This window comes from Urtica dioica, chromosome 8, assembly GCF_054948205.1.
Source record: "Urtica dioica subsp. dioica isolate 48M chromosome 8, U.dioica_male_clone48M_v1_H2, whole genome shotgun sequence".
Taxonomy (NCBI): Eukaryota; Viridiplantae; Streptophyta; class Magnoliopsida; order Rosales; family Urticaceae; genus Urtica; species Urtica dioica.
In genome coordinates, this window is record NC_142763.1 from 31,947,047 (window position 1) to 31,962,916 (window position 15,870).

The following is a 15,870-nucleotide window of genomic DNA, read 5'->3' on the forward strand; positions in this document are numbered from 1 at the left end:
ATTATTATAGTGGACCTTTAACTTTAACAACACGTTGGGTGGGTAGTATATATACAAGTAATCGATATATCACAAACTGTCGTTGTCGTACCGTATCTTTCATTGTAAACAACGAAATCTCAAGCGTTTTATTTATTAATTCAAATTTCTAATGATGAAGGTGCAAGTAAAGTAAAAGACGGAACCAAAGTTGGCCTGGGAAAAATAGTGTAACGCTATTTAAATTCGATTGGGCTCGGGGATACCATAAAAAGTGGAGAGGACAAATAAGATAATTTTTTTTTTTTTTTTTTTAAATCTTTCACTCTAGAGTCTAGAGTAGAATTATTCGCAAAGCATACGCATTGAATATGAACCCAATAGGCCAAAACATAACTTCAAATCAGGCACGTAATAATAAAGTCACTTCTCAATTACACATCTCCAACATTTTTCACCCATGCCGATCAATAATATTGTAAATGTACGAAAGTAAATAAAATATAGTTTGACATATATATTTTTTTTGTCAAAAGTATTTAGCTGATCCGACGGCAGATGGTGACTCCATCGCCGACGGGAAGCATGCAAATCTCGATGCGGGGGTCGGCAGCGAGAGCCTTGTTGAGCTCGAGCACGAAGCCACGGTAGTACCTCACGTACTTGCGCATCGGCGCATCGTCCGGAAGGACCAGCGAGCCGTTCCATAGGGTGTTGTCGTAGCCGATCACGCCCCCGATCTTGACCAGGTCAATCAGCCTCTTGTGGTAGTTTATGTAGTTGTCCTTGTCCGCGTCCACGAATATGAAGTCAAACGTACCGTGGTACTTTCCCTGAAAGTCATTTCAAATAAATTAAGTAATCAATTAGAGGAGGCTAAGATGAATTTTTTTGTAAGCGGCTAATTTATAATTTTTTTAGGTACAAAAAATAAGGGAGGGCTGACTAGCCTGGCTCTGTCCATGGTTATTAGAGGTGATTATTAAAATTGGGTTACAGATAATTGGTTTAATGATTTCGTCTTACAAATACAAGAGTGCCAATGAGAATGCCCACGGATGTTTTATTGCCATATATTCTAAAAAAAAATTTAAAAAGTTACGGATTTTGGACCGAATTTTTGCAATTGAAAGGAATTAAATGGCTTGCGATCACCTATATCCACCCAAATTAAGAAGAAGTAAAAACGAGGATTTTCAATTATTATCTATTAGTAGTAGTTTCATTTTAGTATTTATCAGGTAGCCTTTATATTGATTTCTATAACATTTTTGGATTTCAACCAAAATTAAGCATAATGGGACTATTTATTCTATTATTATTTATTAGTAGTATTTTATCTTACAGTTTTTGTATTGATATCTATATATTTTTATTGATAGAAAATTTGTAGTTCTGCTTACATCTTCGATCATCTGGTCGAGGACGGGGAGGGCGGGGCCCTCTCTGAAGTCGATCTTGTGGGCTAAGCCGGCCTTCTCGATCACGGGAAGGCCGAGCTCGTAGTTCTCTCTGTTGATGTCCATCGCCAAAATCTGCCGCAAAGATTTTTTAAAAAATGTTAAAAAAAAAAAAAAAACAATGACATTTTTTTTTTGCGACTAGAACGCAAAATGGAAGGGTAAAAAAATTACCTTTCCGTCCTCGGGGAGAGCGAGGGCAGTGGCGAGGAGAGAGTAGCCGGTGTAGACGCCGATCTCCATGGTGTTCTTCGCGTTGATGAGCTTCAAGAGCATCGTCAGGAATTGCCCCTCGTCCGCCGATGTGGTCATCAAATTCCTATTTAAGAAAAATCGAACCGAACCGAATTAGTTATGTCATAGACATGATATATAAAATGTTACTAAAAAGTAGGAATCACAAAAATAACCCACCATGGGTGCTTTGCAGTGATTTCTCTGAGCTCCTTCATTGGTTCTGGCTCTCTTGGGTACACACTAGTCTCCAAAATATACTATAATAAAAAAATAAATTAGAAACATATTTTTTCAATGAGTTTTTATTTTAATTATAATTATAATTATAATTTGATTGATTATTATTATACCTGGTAAAGGGCATCGCTTTGAAGAAGGCTCTTGTGGCCAACCTCTTGGTGCTGTTTGACCTCGGTTGATTTGTTTCCTTCACCGTTGCTTGCCATCTTTCAGTGATGATTCGTTTTCAAGTTTTGTGTGTTTGGTATTCAGAGCTAATAAAAGTTGGTGTTTGAAGTCTCTGAATTGAGGAAAGGGTGAGAGAAGGAATGAGTTTATATATGAGTCTTGAGTTTCCGGGTCGAACCGTTGTTGGTGGGTGAACCGCTCACCAAGACCGGTCCGGGGTTGGTGAACCTCGCAGCTTCGTATGAGAGAGAATTCATGGACCCACACACATGGCACACAAAGACTTACCTGACTTTATTTTTGTTTATGTATCGTGGATTGAATTGTTTATTTGGTCTTATAAGTCGGACATGCGTGTCTAATATATCCCGGATGTATATGCATGTGTATTGTGTGAATAATAAATAGCTAGTATATGGATATAATTTATGGAATTCTATTTATGACGTCATTTAGCACTTATGACGTGGTCTTGAACTTTTGTCTTGAACTTAATAATTTTGGTAGATGGTAGATGGTTTGATTCGACACATTTCAAATTAAATGAAAATTAATATCAAACGATAAATTACCTCCAATTCATTATGAGAAATGATATCCGACCGCAAATTGTGTAGATCCCACAGTATATTTTCACGCCACATCCTACGAAAATGATAGGCAAATTGTGTGGATCCCACAGTATATTTTCACTGCGATGTTCCATTGTTGCCGATGTTAAAAATTGTTTTTCTTTAATTACCGAGTGAGTTTAGCTTTCTTCAAAGAGGTGGGCCGCCTTAGGGCTCCTCGAGCTTCGACGATGTCTTCAGCCAGAGAACAGTCTCTTATCTTGGGGTAGCAGGTGGTCGTTTTCGAAGTAGCTTTGGTCCGAAGGTTGATGGAACGACGGTAAGTAATGAGAACATTTCTTGCATGGATGGTAGTAGGGACGAGTAATTTACCAGTGTTCGACAACAAGTCTCTTTCCTCTAATCACTTTTTCGACTCCCTGTTAGAGGAGCATCGTCTTCATTTTGTTCGTTAGTTGTCGTGCGCGCCATGTTGGGTGTGTAGTTGAGGTGCGGAGCCTAATTGATCGAAAATTATTATGAAGATCTTGCGACAATGATGCGTGGATCGACTTGTGAGCCGATATTCATTTTACTGTATGAGAGGTTGTAAAACACCATTCTTGATTTGGGTTCTAGTGAAATATGCAGCGGCAAAGTTGACGTGGCTCTTGTATTGAGAGTGAACTAATATTAATTGGTGTGTTATTTATTCTTCAAGGCTCATATCCTAACACTTTGGTTGTCTGTACTCTCGTTTGAGTCTCTGTGCGGATGGACCTATTTTTTTGCACACATCATAAGACTTTTATTTTATTTTCCTGCTTTAGTGTTGAGCTATTGGATTATAGTTTCACTGGAGATGAATTAACTGTACATCTTCTAGGAAACTGTCAAAGGCGGTCTACTATATGTTTTTTTTCTTCTTCTTTAGAGGATGGATGATTTCTTAATGGGAAAATATTAACAGTATCTCTTATGTTTAATCGAAATGTTTATCCCCTCAATTTCTAAAAATATTAGATATCTCCCTTCAATTTAATATAAATGACACCTCTCCTACAAATATGTTCTATCGCACATACCACTCTTTTCGTTTATCTTTTACAAAAAAATATTTGAACTACGCAAAATGCCCTTGATAAACTATATATTTATATACAAATTATTATAAAAAAAACCCACATTTTATAAAATTTAAAAATCTTTAATTTTTTTATAAAGAAAGATTTTAATTTAATTTTTAATATATATAAAATAGAAATAAAGAGTTATTTCATCAATGATATTTTGGTGAGTTCAAAATTTCTTTTTGGAAAAAATAAACAAAAAGGGTGGTATCTGCGATCTAGCATACTTTTAGGGTAGATATGTGTCATTTATATTAACTGATGAGAGATGTCTGATATTTCTTAAAACTAATGGGGTAGATCGTGCATTTCAATTAAACATAGAGAATAATGTTGATATATTTTCCTTCTTAATGTCGCTGCGAATTGAACAACTATTTAAAGTTTCGGACTGTTCGACCCAAAGTCGGACCAAGTGTCCGCACGCAGGACTAACTAGGGGAAACTCGCAAGTCACGAGTTGTCGCTACTCTAACTCGAAGGCATTCTTCACTTGTCGAGATATATGTGAATAAGAAGAAGATAAATCAAGATTAGAGGGCGCGCAGAGGCAGTGCGTCTGGCGCGCGCTCTGACGTTCAACATTAATTTGATTTCTATGTGAGGTGGGGGGCCAATATTCGTTAGTGAATATTTAAAAAGATGCGCTAGACAAAGGAAACGGAGTGCGGAGGGTCCTCGACAGCGTTTCAAAAATCTATAATCGATTAATCTTGAGAGAAGAGAATTGTGTAGCCAACCCCTCATAGGAGGGATGTTTATAGTGCTTTCGTAGTCTGAGAAAGGCTTCTGGTCACATTTAAAGGATCGTACGGAGTGATTTGGTCAGCGCACACGCGAGGACAGTTGCGAGCTTGTGCTAAAATAGAGATAAAAAACAACGTGTTCCAAAATTTAAATTTGTACTTTTTCGAATCTTGATTGACTCGAATTCAACATAACAATTCAAAGAGAGATTTAAACTTTAAATTTGGACGTAAATTTCAATGTTGAAATAATTTTGAAAATTAACTTCAAAACTTAGCAAGTCAAAAGTAAGCCAACTTAGAAAATGAGACGTACGTGAGATCTTAATCCATAAAGAACATTTGCGGAGTAATTTTATCTTTTGATATGTATAGTCGATGATAAAGAACAATAGGATCGAGAAAGAAGTGTTTGGATTGTATTCACGAGTCACGACGATAATGAAATACAGAGTATTTATAGGTAAGTACAATCAGCAAAGATAAACCAATCAGCAACTAATACAGCTGACCTGGATGCCACATCGGCACACTCCGTAATAGTCAGTAATAATAATTAAAAAAAGGTAAACCCTTCTGTTTTTATATTCTTTGTGTGTGAGGTTAAAATTGTAATGTTGCACGTTAGGATTCGAGTTTGGTGAAAAGTTGGTGCACTAAACTTGGTCCGCGTTGCGGTTGGTGATTGATAGCCACTTTGTATATATTCTATATTTTATTTAGGTTAACTTTTTCGAAAAAAAAAAAAAAGGTTAACTTTTATATAGTTTGTTTCTAATTATTAAATTTTTGCTGGGAATATAGTTTGTTTATTATTTCAGCTTTTTCCATGCTACCTACTATCTTGGGGTCAGTGTATATATTACGACTGAACATTTTGGTCAATATATAAATCATGACCGAACTTCGGGTCACGATAAATATCTTTATGACGATGAACGAATTTTTGGGCTCAACTAAGATTACTTCATCTTCAAAATTTGTTTCAAGTATATGAAAACGTTATTCGTCATGCAAAAGACACTTTAACGGATTTTGCAACTGACAACGAAATATATGCCATCTGAAACCGCTACGAGCCTACGATACGTTATATTATTTTTTAAATATTTTATTTTTATTAAGTGTTACGTTTTGCACCTTTGCATCGGTAAGACCGTAAGATACGGGAATTTATAGGGGAAAAAACATTAAAGACGAGTAAAGAGAAGGAAAAAAAATAGAGAATATTGCTCCCTGAATATAGTATATCCATCTCCTGCGCAACACTTCTTTTAGGAGTCAAATTACAAAACCATGCAAGCTTTTGAGTCAATCATACAAAATATATTATTATATATAAAAAAAATTCCAGAAAGATTGAAAAAAAAAAAGGAATATGATGCAAAATACATTTTTTTAGTACTAACCGGATAATTAAAAAAATAAAGTTTGACATATATAGTAGTTAATGTACACAGAATCAATCAAAACTTGGTTACGTCATTAAGATCCAGTGAAGTTAAATAAGAGAATATAAGAAAGAAAGTAAACCTATTAAAGAAACAAATATTTAGCGATATAATTAAGCCACAAAAACATAAGCATTTAAATTTAATCAATATTTTGTAAAAAAATTTATAAATATGCATAAATGTTTCATAAATAGTCAAAAATATAACGCAACCAACATTATTTATACGTATTTACTAGAAATTTACTCTGCATAAATAAATTTACTCTGCATAAATAAATTTACATGGTTATTTACCAAAAAATAATGAAACGTTGACTATTTAGAAATTTTTAACGTTTCATATGGCTAGATAGCCACTGGATCCTTGAAAAATGGCATTCTAAGAAACTATTAACAATCTGTGAAAAGTACCAGCCAGCGACACCAACTAGAATAACCCCACTATTTAATTATCTAACAGAGGATTAAGTTATCAAATTCACTTAATTTTTGTCTTATACACCGGTGGATCATTTGCTTTAGTGTATAAGCAGATCACCCAAACAGCTTTCACATGCCTTAACCTATTTTACTGTCTTCCAAGTCTCCTATTTATTATAGCAAAGATGATGATAAATCCCTCCTAACGTCCGAATATATCTTCGACATATTAGAAATTAAGTAGGAATTTTATGTTAGTATTAACGAGACAATGTAGAAGAAAGCTTTAATATCCTTCTTTTATTTATATATTTGTATATTAAGTTATTAGATACTTGTGAAAGCGAAAGTCTGCTTAATTTTTTTTCCCCCATAAAATTGTCGTTTTCAATTCTGTTAGGCTCAAAATGAAGCAGTGTTTTCAAGGATAGAGACTAAAATAATCATGATTCAATTCCAAGCATTTTTTTTAAATATAAGCAGACATTTCACAAGCGTCGCACCATGAATCAAATTGAGTATAAAATTATTGCTTAATTTGTCGATTTATTGGTGTAGAATGGCTCTAGTTATAGATCTTTCACAACTCGGATTTCTTGAAAAACAAGGTCATTGACACCAGTGACGGAGCCAGTATAGGCCCAGGGGGGGCTTTAGCCCCCCCTCAAATTTTTTTTTTTTTTGTACTTTTTGCCCATTTTTTAAAAAAATTACTTGAAAATTTATACTTTTGGCCCAATTTTTATAAAAAATTTACAATCAAGCCCCCCCTGAAACTTTTTTTTCAAATTAGCCCCCCCTGGTGAGCATTTCTGGCTCCGTCACTGAATTTGACACGATGATAAATCGTTTTATTTTTATTTTTCATGACCTTGTTCCTTTACCGGTTTAAATTTACAGACTTCAAACTCACGTTGACGTACAACAACTATTATTTATTTGCAAGCTTAGCACGCTGACAACACCTATATCTTACTTTAGTATAAGTTTATGGCAGCAATGACTCTTTTAACGAATTATGGAACCAAATATTCTTTCATGTAAAATAATATCAAGGGGGAGAGAAAGTTTAAGAAGCAAAAAGGTTTCAATCTATACATTACCTGAGTTTTTTTGCTAGCTTGGGCATAAAATAAATAATACTAAAAAGATATATAGGCAAAATTTGAGATATATAAATAGGTTTCAAGGTGATCATGCTTGATGGTCCCTTGCCATGTTTTAGTTGATTTTTTATTTTATTTTTATATACTATTTGAATTCACCAACCCCACTAATTGGTCTTGGTTGGTGGACTGACCTCTTCCCAGTTCCCGGGTATGGTCAACGTGAACCCCACATAGCCAAAACACCACAAAAGCAACTTTTATATTTTTAATTATCAATTAGGAATCCTTTTCTACTTCCGGGAGGAAATTTCGAGTTACAAATGACGTCTACATAAAAGGCAGCGATTGTTTGGCTAAAATATTAGACAAATTCGGGGTTAATTGAAAGTTGAAACCCAACATCAAAATGACAAAACTCAAGACTAAGTAGGAAAATATTGGAAGTAATTACAACGTCCACTTCTTCCGTTGGTGTAATCTTGTCTTGACAAGGTTAATCACCACTTAGGAATGAATCAAAATTTTCGTGTACTGCTTCGTCTAGCCTCCTTCAATGCCATGCGAAAAGGCCAAAGCGTCTAGCCACAAGAGCAACATACTTTTTTTTTCCCCCTATTAATTAGTTTGAAGTTATTTGGTCCTTAAAAAAATTTCATTAATTTTAGCTGAGAAATATTTTGAAGTTCAGTTAGATATAATATAGCACCTAAAGTATGTTTAAGGACATGATCCATAAACATTTTAATTTGACGATCTAGGGTACCATTTTATCCCCGATACTTATTAGTAATAAGTGATATAATATAAACAAGGAATATGAGTATTATTAGAAATGGGTAAACCATGCTACTGTCTCCCCTCGAGCTTAATTTATGGGAATTTCTCCAGATACCATGGTATCTTTATGTTCATTCCAAGAATACCGTCTACCAAAAAATTACCCGAATAACACTTAGCTAAATTAAAACTGTAAACAAATCTTATACAAATTAAAGCTATAAACAGTTAAAAAAAAAAAGAAAAAAAAGAGAGGGCTTTTTGTGACTATTTGAAACTTGTTTTCTCTTCATCCAACAACAAACCTTAATTCCGTTTTTATGACTCTCACTTCTCTCTATCACTCAAAATTAATAAACGTTTATATAAATTGGAATACAAAGGAAAATAAGTCAAATCAAACAGCTTACAAATAAAAGCTATATATAGTTGGCATTTATGAGATTAACAAATTTAGCCGAAAAGTGGTTGTTTATAACTTGAAAACACTATTTTCTCTATAAAATTTTAGACACGCTATTTTTATGATTAGTACATATGCAATATCCACATTAATGGTTTAAGAACCACTCTCTATTTTTTTTTTCTTGGGCTATTTTTTTTTTTCTTGTGAGTCTTTACGATTTTGATCTTTGCTTTCTAGCTTTTGAGAGATTATTTACGGTGCAGGGTTGTTTAGTAGAATATAATTGCATTTGAACATATTTGAGCTGGGGAAAAAAGATTTGCAGTCCCAAGAACTATAGATTGAACAATTCATAAACAATTTTTAGATTTTCATCTAAAACCGTGTTTTCGTGGGGCACTGTTCACACAGGTATATAGAAGACCAACTCTTTCATCTTTTATTTTTTGTAACGGAAAATTCTCATTAACGGATATAACTGGCTTCAGTCATACAAAGATCACGGATAGAGGCCAGACCCTCAAACAATAAATTGTTCTACACTGAAAATGAGAAGCAGAAGACGGACAAAGCAAACAAAGGAGGTAAGGGTCTATTCTTAACGAAATTACCATCTCGAAAACGAACTCCCTCAATCCCCTTCAACAGAGATCTTCTGCAATTCCTTGAGCGGGCAAGAGCACTAACCTAAGAGCAGACAAGCGTTCAAAACCATCGCCAACCTCGAGCACTCGAGGCACACCGAATCTGACTAGAGAAAGATAAGACCAACTCGTCCACCAAAACCCACAAATTTTTTTTTTTTTTTTTTTCAGATAAAACCTCTCCACCTATCTTTCTCTGAAAGAACAAAACAAACAAACACCTACTGTGCACTAAACACAGACTGAACACTAACACAATTCAAACTATAGAAAACCAAAAACTGATCCAAGCTACCAACCAGGTACTAAAAGAAAACTAGACTAAAGCTTAAAAAAACAAAACGAAACTAAACAGCGGTATCTCACCCACACTCAGCCCGGACCAAACCGCAACTCCACGGACGGAGAGCCCCAAATCTATCGCCCAAACTCAGAGCCAAAAGCATTCCCCAATGGATGAGCACGAGTCTGTCCCGCTACTCCGAGAGCGAACCCGACCGACCACCGCCTGAGACCGCGACCGCCCGAGAGCTCCCCGACGCGTGACCACTGAAGCCCACCCAGAACAGAGAACACGGCGCTTGGACTTCAGAGAAGTTCAGATCTGAGGCCCGTCCCGACTCCAGAGAGTTCCGACCGGCATGACCAGGCGAGAGGCTCTACAACCGGAATCCGAGCTTCGTCAAGGTAAGACACCACCGGACCACCATTCATAACACGAGAACCGTCTCATCGCGACTGCGCGCGAACATCGCCCTCCCCCCCGGATCTGAGTCGCATGAACGACGTCTGTGACCCAAGGGGTTAGGCGGCGGCGTCCAACTAGGTTTTCTCCAGTAGAGAGAAACTTTTGTTTTTTCCACGGATTATTTGTCACCTTTCATCTTTCATCTTTCATCTTTTATGTATCACAAAATTTGTCACCTTTCATCTTTTATGTATCACAAAATTTGGTTTCCACCGATTCAACATATTTCGTCTCACACACTTATTAGTTGTTACACAAAATTTCTTTACGTGTATAGAGGTCATTTTTACATATGTATAATTTAGATATTCTTTTTTAAAAATTTGTAGTATTTAAAATCTTCTTCATAATATAAACATTTAAGTTATATACATTATACAAAGACATTAACACCATGTTTGTTTCTTCATTTGAAAACTGTTCTTGACTTTTCTAACTTGAACAGTTTTATGAAAAAACTGGATTGACTGTTTGTTTGATGATTCTCAGAATACAACTCAAAAAGTTTTCAAACTATTTTCTGTTTTAATGAAAAAAATCAGAAAACAGTTTTTATGTGTTTTTTTTAATTTTTTCACTCAATTTTTTTAACTTTTTTTTTTAATATATCCAACAAGTGAGTCATCTTAAACTGTGTGCTTGCTTCAGTTGCTTGACGCATAGTGTATTGCTCTCTACAAGAGAGAGAGAGAGAGAGAGAGAGAGAGAGAGAGAGAGAGAGAGCCATATATCACGTCTGTCTTTCTCTCTTTCCAAATGTAGCAGATGTTATATTATCATGCAAGTGAAAATTGATATTAGCGTCCGAGAAGATCGAAGACGATCTATGGCTCAAAGAAGAGCATTAGTTTTGGGATTTGGACATTGCCCATTTTTTTAGCGGAAGTTATTTATACTCCATTTCAAATTTGTTTTCGAAATAATGCCTCTTTTTAGTATGACTATATGTAAATGTGGGCATTGGTATGAAAAAAATATGAAATATGGGGATATAAGCCCATTATTCTGAAAATATGGACAACTAAAGCTATTTTTACTCATTTCTCACTGTTACTTCTAAATACACGCCATTTAGGTTCAATAACCAATCCTATATTACCTTCAACCGGATGCATACCGGATTTCACAACACATTACAACATACGGAATTTTTTTTAAGGAAAAGTTTACAACTACTTTTTTTTTTTCCATTTTCCTTGAGAATATAGAAATATCTAAAGAGATTTGTACATGTATTGACAGGTACGGACCATATACGTGCTTCTATTCTCACCCTTTCCCATCTTATTCCTTTCAAAAGTGGTCTCTTTTGATGATCTCACATTTCCCACTTTTCATTTTCTTTGAAGTTCTTAATTTGGGTTCCATATATAGCCTAAAAGAGCTGATATTTGTATTGCCTGTGATACCCTTGTTTGTCTCCTACAATGTCTAAACCAAACATTTGTTGGTGTCTATGGAGAGCGTGCCCAAAACTTACCAGTGGAATGCAGAGCCATATTTCAACAGTACTTCTTCCTCATGTACACTTGTTATTCAGGCAGACTTGAACAAAAACAACGACAATGATCAGTGTTATGGCCAAGTACACACCCAGACAAAGTATTTACAGTTGAACTCAAGTTGCTTGCAAACTTATATTCAATAGATGAGAAAGGGAGTGTCAATTACCAATCTAAGAACAATTCATGTGTCCGAGCTCTGAAGAACTAAAGACTTATTTTGTTTCGAGTCCCGAATCTCTTTGGCCTTCTCGGCCAGTGCGCATCGGACAAGGGAAGCTCTAACACTCTCGGCAGACGACTCAACGTCGTCTCCACGGTCGTAGAAGCCAAAGCCGTCGTATTCGGAGCTCAGAGAGCGAGCCTCGGATTCATCCGCGAGCGCAGAGTAGTCCTCTCTCATCAACAAAGCATTGTGGAGTATCGAGCAAGCCCCGACGTAAGCCACGCCGGACTTCGGATCTTCCCCGGCCAGACGGCTCAGAACCCCCCATTTCCCGAGGCTCGCCACGGTCCTGGCCGCGGAGAGTCCCATCTCCGCCAGCGTCTCGTCAAAGCAGTCCTCGGCCGAGCCCGGAGTCGACGACGACGGCGGAGCAGCGGCGGAGGAGAACGGGACCATCAGCCACGGAAGCAACGGGTGGTCGCGGCCACCGACGAAGTACTGGTCAACTCCAACGCCGTTGACTTGCACCGGAGGGGAATTCAGGACTTTTCCGTCTCGGACGTCTTGGAAGAGGGCGGAGCGGGTGATGACGTGGCGGCGGGCGGGGAATCCGGCGGAGACGGAGAGGATTCTGGAGGAGGAATCGGCGACGATGTGGGCGGAGATGGGTCCGAACGTGGCGGAGCGGAGGGCGCCGCAGCAGTTGGGGAGGCCGGGGAAGGCGGCGGAGACGGCGGAGAGGAGGTCGGCCCAGAAGCGGAAGTCGGTGCAGAGGACGCGGCAGAGGTGTTTGGAGCAGAACCTGGCGGCGGACTCGGTGACGTGGAAGCGTCGGGAGAGGTCGGGGTAGTCGGCGCCGGAGGAGAGGCGGCGGAGGGCGACGGCGAGGCGGAGGTGGGAGGAGAGGCGGAGGGGCTCGCCGGCGGGGTCGCGGCAGTCGAGGAGGGGGTCGAGGGAGGCGGCGAGCCACTCGAAGGTGGAGGCGCTCATGAGGAAGGTGGCTTTGTAGGGGTCCGGGTTGCGGCGGAGGCGGGCGGCGGAGTCGGAGCGGGGTCTCTTTCGGGATAGGGCGGCGGCGGAGGCGATCTCGTGGGTGAGGAGGAGGGAGATGGAGAGAGAGGGTTGGGAGTGGTATTGGGATTGGGAGAAGAGGAGTGAGAGAAGGAGAGTGAGTTGGGAGAGGAGAGAAGAGAGCAAAGCCGACAGCTTTCGGGATTCCATTTTCGATCTTCTCTCTCTCTCCCTCTCTCTTCTGCGTGGATTTCGGAGGGGATTTTTTCTCTTGTCTTCTGCCACATAAGCTTCCTCCGTGTGTTTCTCTTTCACAACTCTTTGGAGTACTCTGAGAGATTCAACGAGGTTAAAAATAATTATAATACTTCGTTTGCTTATCTCATTTTTACTCCAATGAAGTTACTTTTTAATAAATTCGTTGGTAATAATATTTTTTTTAAAAAAATAATATACGTACCAAAGATATCGACACCGATACCGTTATCAAAGTTTTGATTTAATTGATACCGAGTACCGACGGAGATATCGAGTGATATCTTATAATAATTTTAATATTAACTATCGACGATACGAATGTTATATTGATTATCGACAGATATATCGACAAAAATCATATAACAAATAGATATAATGTATATCATTCAATGATACATATAACATTTATACTTTAAATATATATAACACATCTAAAAATTCCATTACATACCTTTGACTCTAGCCTAAAACATTACAAGCCTTAAAGACCTATTTACGAGCTAGAAATGACATGTGCGCATTAGTAGAGATCAAGGGTGAAGAGAATGCTTATGGTGTGTCGAATCGAATAAACTATCACTCAAAGAATCGATTCTTGTGGTCGCATATTAGGATTGGGAAAGGCTACGAGACTTGGGAATCGAAAGTTAATCGAGACAAAATAACATTGCAAACGGCTTGAGCTAACACGAACTTGTATGGATTCTTTTACATTTGGTAGTTGACTTAGAGTTTAAAACCATGGATTTCCGTGTAGATGTAAGTCTAGAGGTTTGAAATTGAGGCAAATATGAGTAAGTTATTTTACTTAAAGCATTGAGATTTACCAATTTAGTGTAGGTAACTTCTTTCGTGTGTTTTATTTTGTGTTATTTGTTTTGTTGCTTGAGGACAATCAACGGTTTAAGTTTGGGGGTATTTGATAGGTGCGTTAATGACGCGGAAAACTCATATTTTCCTGACTAAATCCGAGCTTGTTCTCGAGTATTTGTGATGTTTTTGTGTGTTTTTGAGAGACTTGTAGGTTTTAGAGACCAATGAGGTATTAAGGAGGTTAGTAGAGCATCACGTGAAGTAACGGAGCCATATTGAGAAGATTCGAAGACTTTTCGCCAAGTTAGAGCAAATAAGAAATACAGCGTCCTCTTGTGAACAATTCTGAGAGTTTGAAGTAAAGATTTTGGATGATCCAATTCCATGATTGGATAGAGCTCTCTCTTAGCTTTCCAACGCATATTTATTTGCAAGAATCGGACATCGGAGCTAGGGGTTATGGCCGTTACAAAATCGGTGCGCGCGAGAAGAAAAAGTGCGCGGCGCGACCCTAGGGGGTCGCGCCGCGAGGTTCCGAAAATCGCCGAAATCGATCTCCGAGCATGAAGCGCGGAACGCGAGGTCTTCCGGGATGTCAACCTCGCGGCGCGACCCTAGAACTGCGCGCCGCGAGGTCCGCCGAGACAAAAAAAGAGGAAACGCGGATTTGTAGTCGATCTGAGCCGTTGGATCACTTTTAATTACCCAATCTGCTCCGAAAATTAAGAGAAACCCAAGGATTTTGACCTACGCCTATAAATACACCTCTCAATCTCTTGTTTAGGACTTTTGGCACTTTTTCATTGTTTTTCTTAGTGTTTGGGAGAGATAGAGAGAAAGAGGAGAGCCGTTCTTCATCAATTCGCGTCAATTACAGTTTTCTTCTTCTCTTTTACTCTTGAACTCCCGTATTTTAATTTTCAATTTAGTTTTCAATTATGGTTTCTTCTACTTCTTTTTCTTTTATTTTATTTTTGTTTCCTCGCTACGCCATGAACTAATTCCATTAAGGACTATGGCGTAGCGGGTTTAGGATTCGGTTATGGATATGATTTAATATATTGAAATTCAATTTCCATTCTCTATTGCTTTGCTTAATTCAAATCCTTTTTTAATGCTTGATCGAGTTTAGCTGCCTTGTTCATGATTTTGTACTACAACTTGATACTTGAGAAAGATTAGGTTGTTAGCGATTTGGTTTGAATTACTATGATGCATGCCTAGGCTAGAGATAGTTAGGTCGCCATAGAATCGTGTGAATGCTCTTGTTATGAATGCATGTTTTTGTTAGGGATTGAGATCGATAGAAGATTTTCCTAATTTTGACATAGGTTGTTAGATGCTCGAGAGAGATTTAGCAATATTATTCTGTGAGTATGGTTAGCAAAGAGTAGTGAGCTGTTTATTGATTGTGCGTCAAATGCGTGTATCCAAACCGTTGAATAAACCCGTGAAGCCTTGGTCCTTAGCCTCTCCTTCTGCTAACAACTTTTATTTGATTATTTTGTTATTTAATTGTTTTAAAACTTGTCAATAATTTGTGACACCCTTCCATCTTTCCTTTTAGTTCAATTCGTGCTAGTTGATTTGTTTGTTAATTAAGCTTGTTCCTCGTGTGATCGACACTCGTACTTAATTCACTATATTATTTGAGCGACACGTGCACTTGCGCGCGTAAAAATCGCAACAAATAGGGGTACCAGTTGAATCATAATTCCATTCCAACGTATTTTTTAAAATTCCCAAAAAACCATTTAGTTTAAAACACGAGAAAAAAAATCCGAATTAAACCTAAACCCCAAAAAACCCAACTACACCAATCGCCTCCAAAGTCCATCGCCGTCGTATGACGCCACCCTCTACCAACGCAATCCTTCATCACCATAGTCGTCGGAGCTACTTTGACGTTTACCAGGTAGTTAACCCAACTACGCAAATCATCACCGATCTCCGTCGTCGCCGCCGTCGTCTGATGCGGTCCTATATCACCATACTCGCTGGAGCTGCTTTGACGTTCACCAGGTAGTAACCCGACGTCGCCAAACTCTG

General features: G+C 38.0%; 1 protein-coding gene across 1 annotated transcript; it reads right to left on the reverse strand.

Annotated features, from left to right (window-relative positions):
• Nucleotides 1-351: 351 nt before the first annotated feature.
• LOC149389238 (caffeoyl-CoA O-methyltransferase) lies at nt 352-2,255 on the reverse strand. Its single transcript, XM_089622041.1, has 5 exons — nt 2,027-2,255; nt 1,854-1,933; nt 1,614-1,758; nt 1,383-1,514; nt 352-812 (listed from the first exon to the last, which is right to left on the reverse strand). Exons 1-5 carry the CDS (start codon nt 2,120-2,122, stop codon nt 519-521), a joined length of 747 nt encoding a protein of 248 aa, XP_089478167.1. The 5' UTR covers nt 2,123-2,255; the 3' UTR covers nt 352-518.
• Nucleotides 2,256-15,870: the final 13,615 nt, after the last annotated feature.

What these genes read in the sequence shown, in the direction of transcription:
- LOC149389238 (XM_089622041.1), bottom strand. Translation starts at nt 2,122, where the DNA reads ATGGCAAGCAACGGTGAAGGAAACAAATCAACCGAGGTCAAACAGCAC. An exon ending in AAAGCGATGCCCTTTACCAG is followed by an intron (nt 1,934 to 2,026) that starts GTATAATAATAA and finishes TTTTTATTATAG; the next exon opens with TATATTTTGGAGACTAGTGT. An exon ending in TCGACCAGATGATCGAAGAT is followed by an intron (nt 813 to 1,382) that starts GTAAGCAGAACT and finishes AATGACTTTCAG; the next exon opens with GGAAAGTACCACGGTACGTT.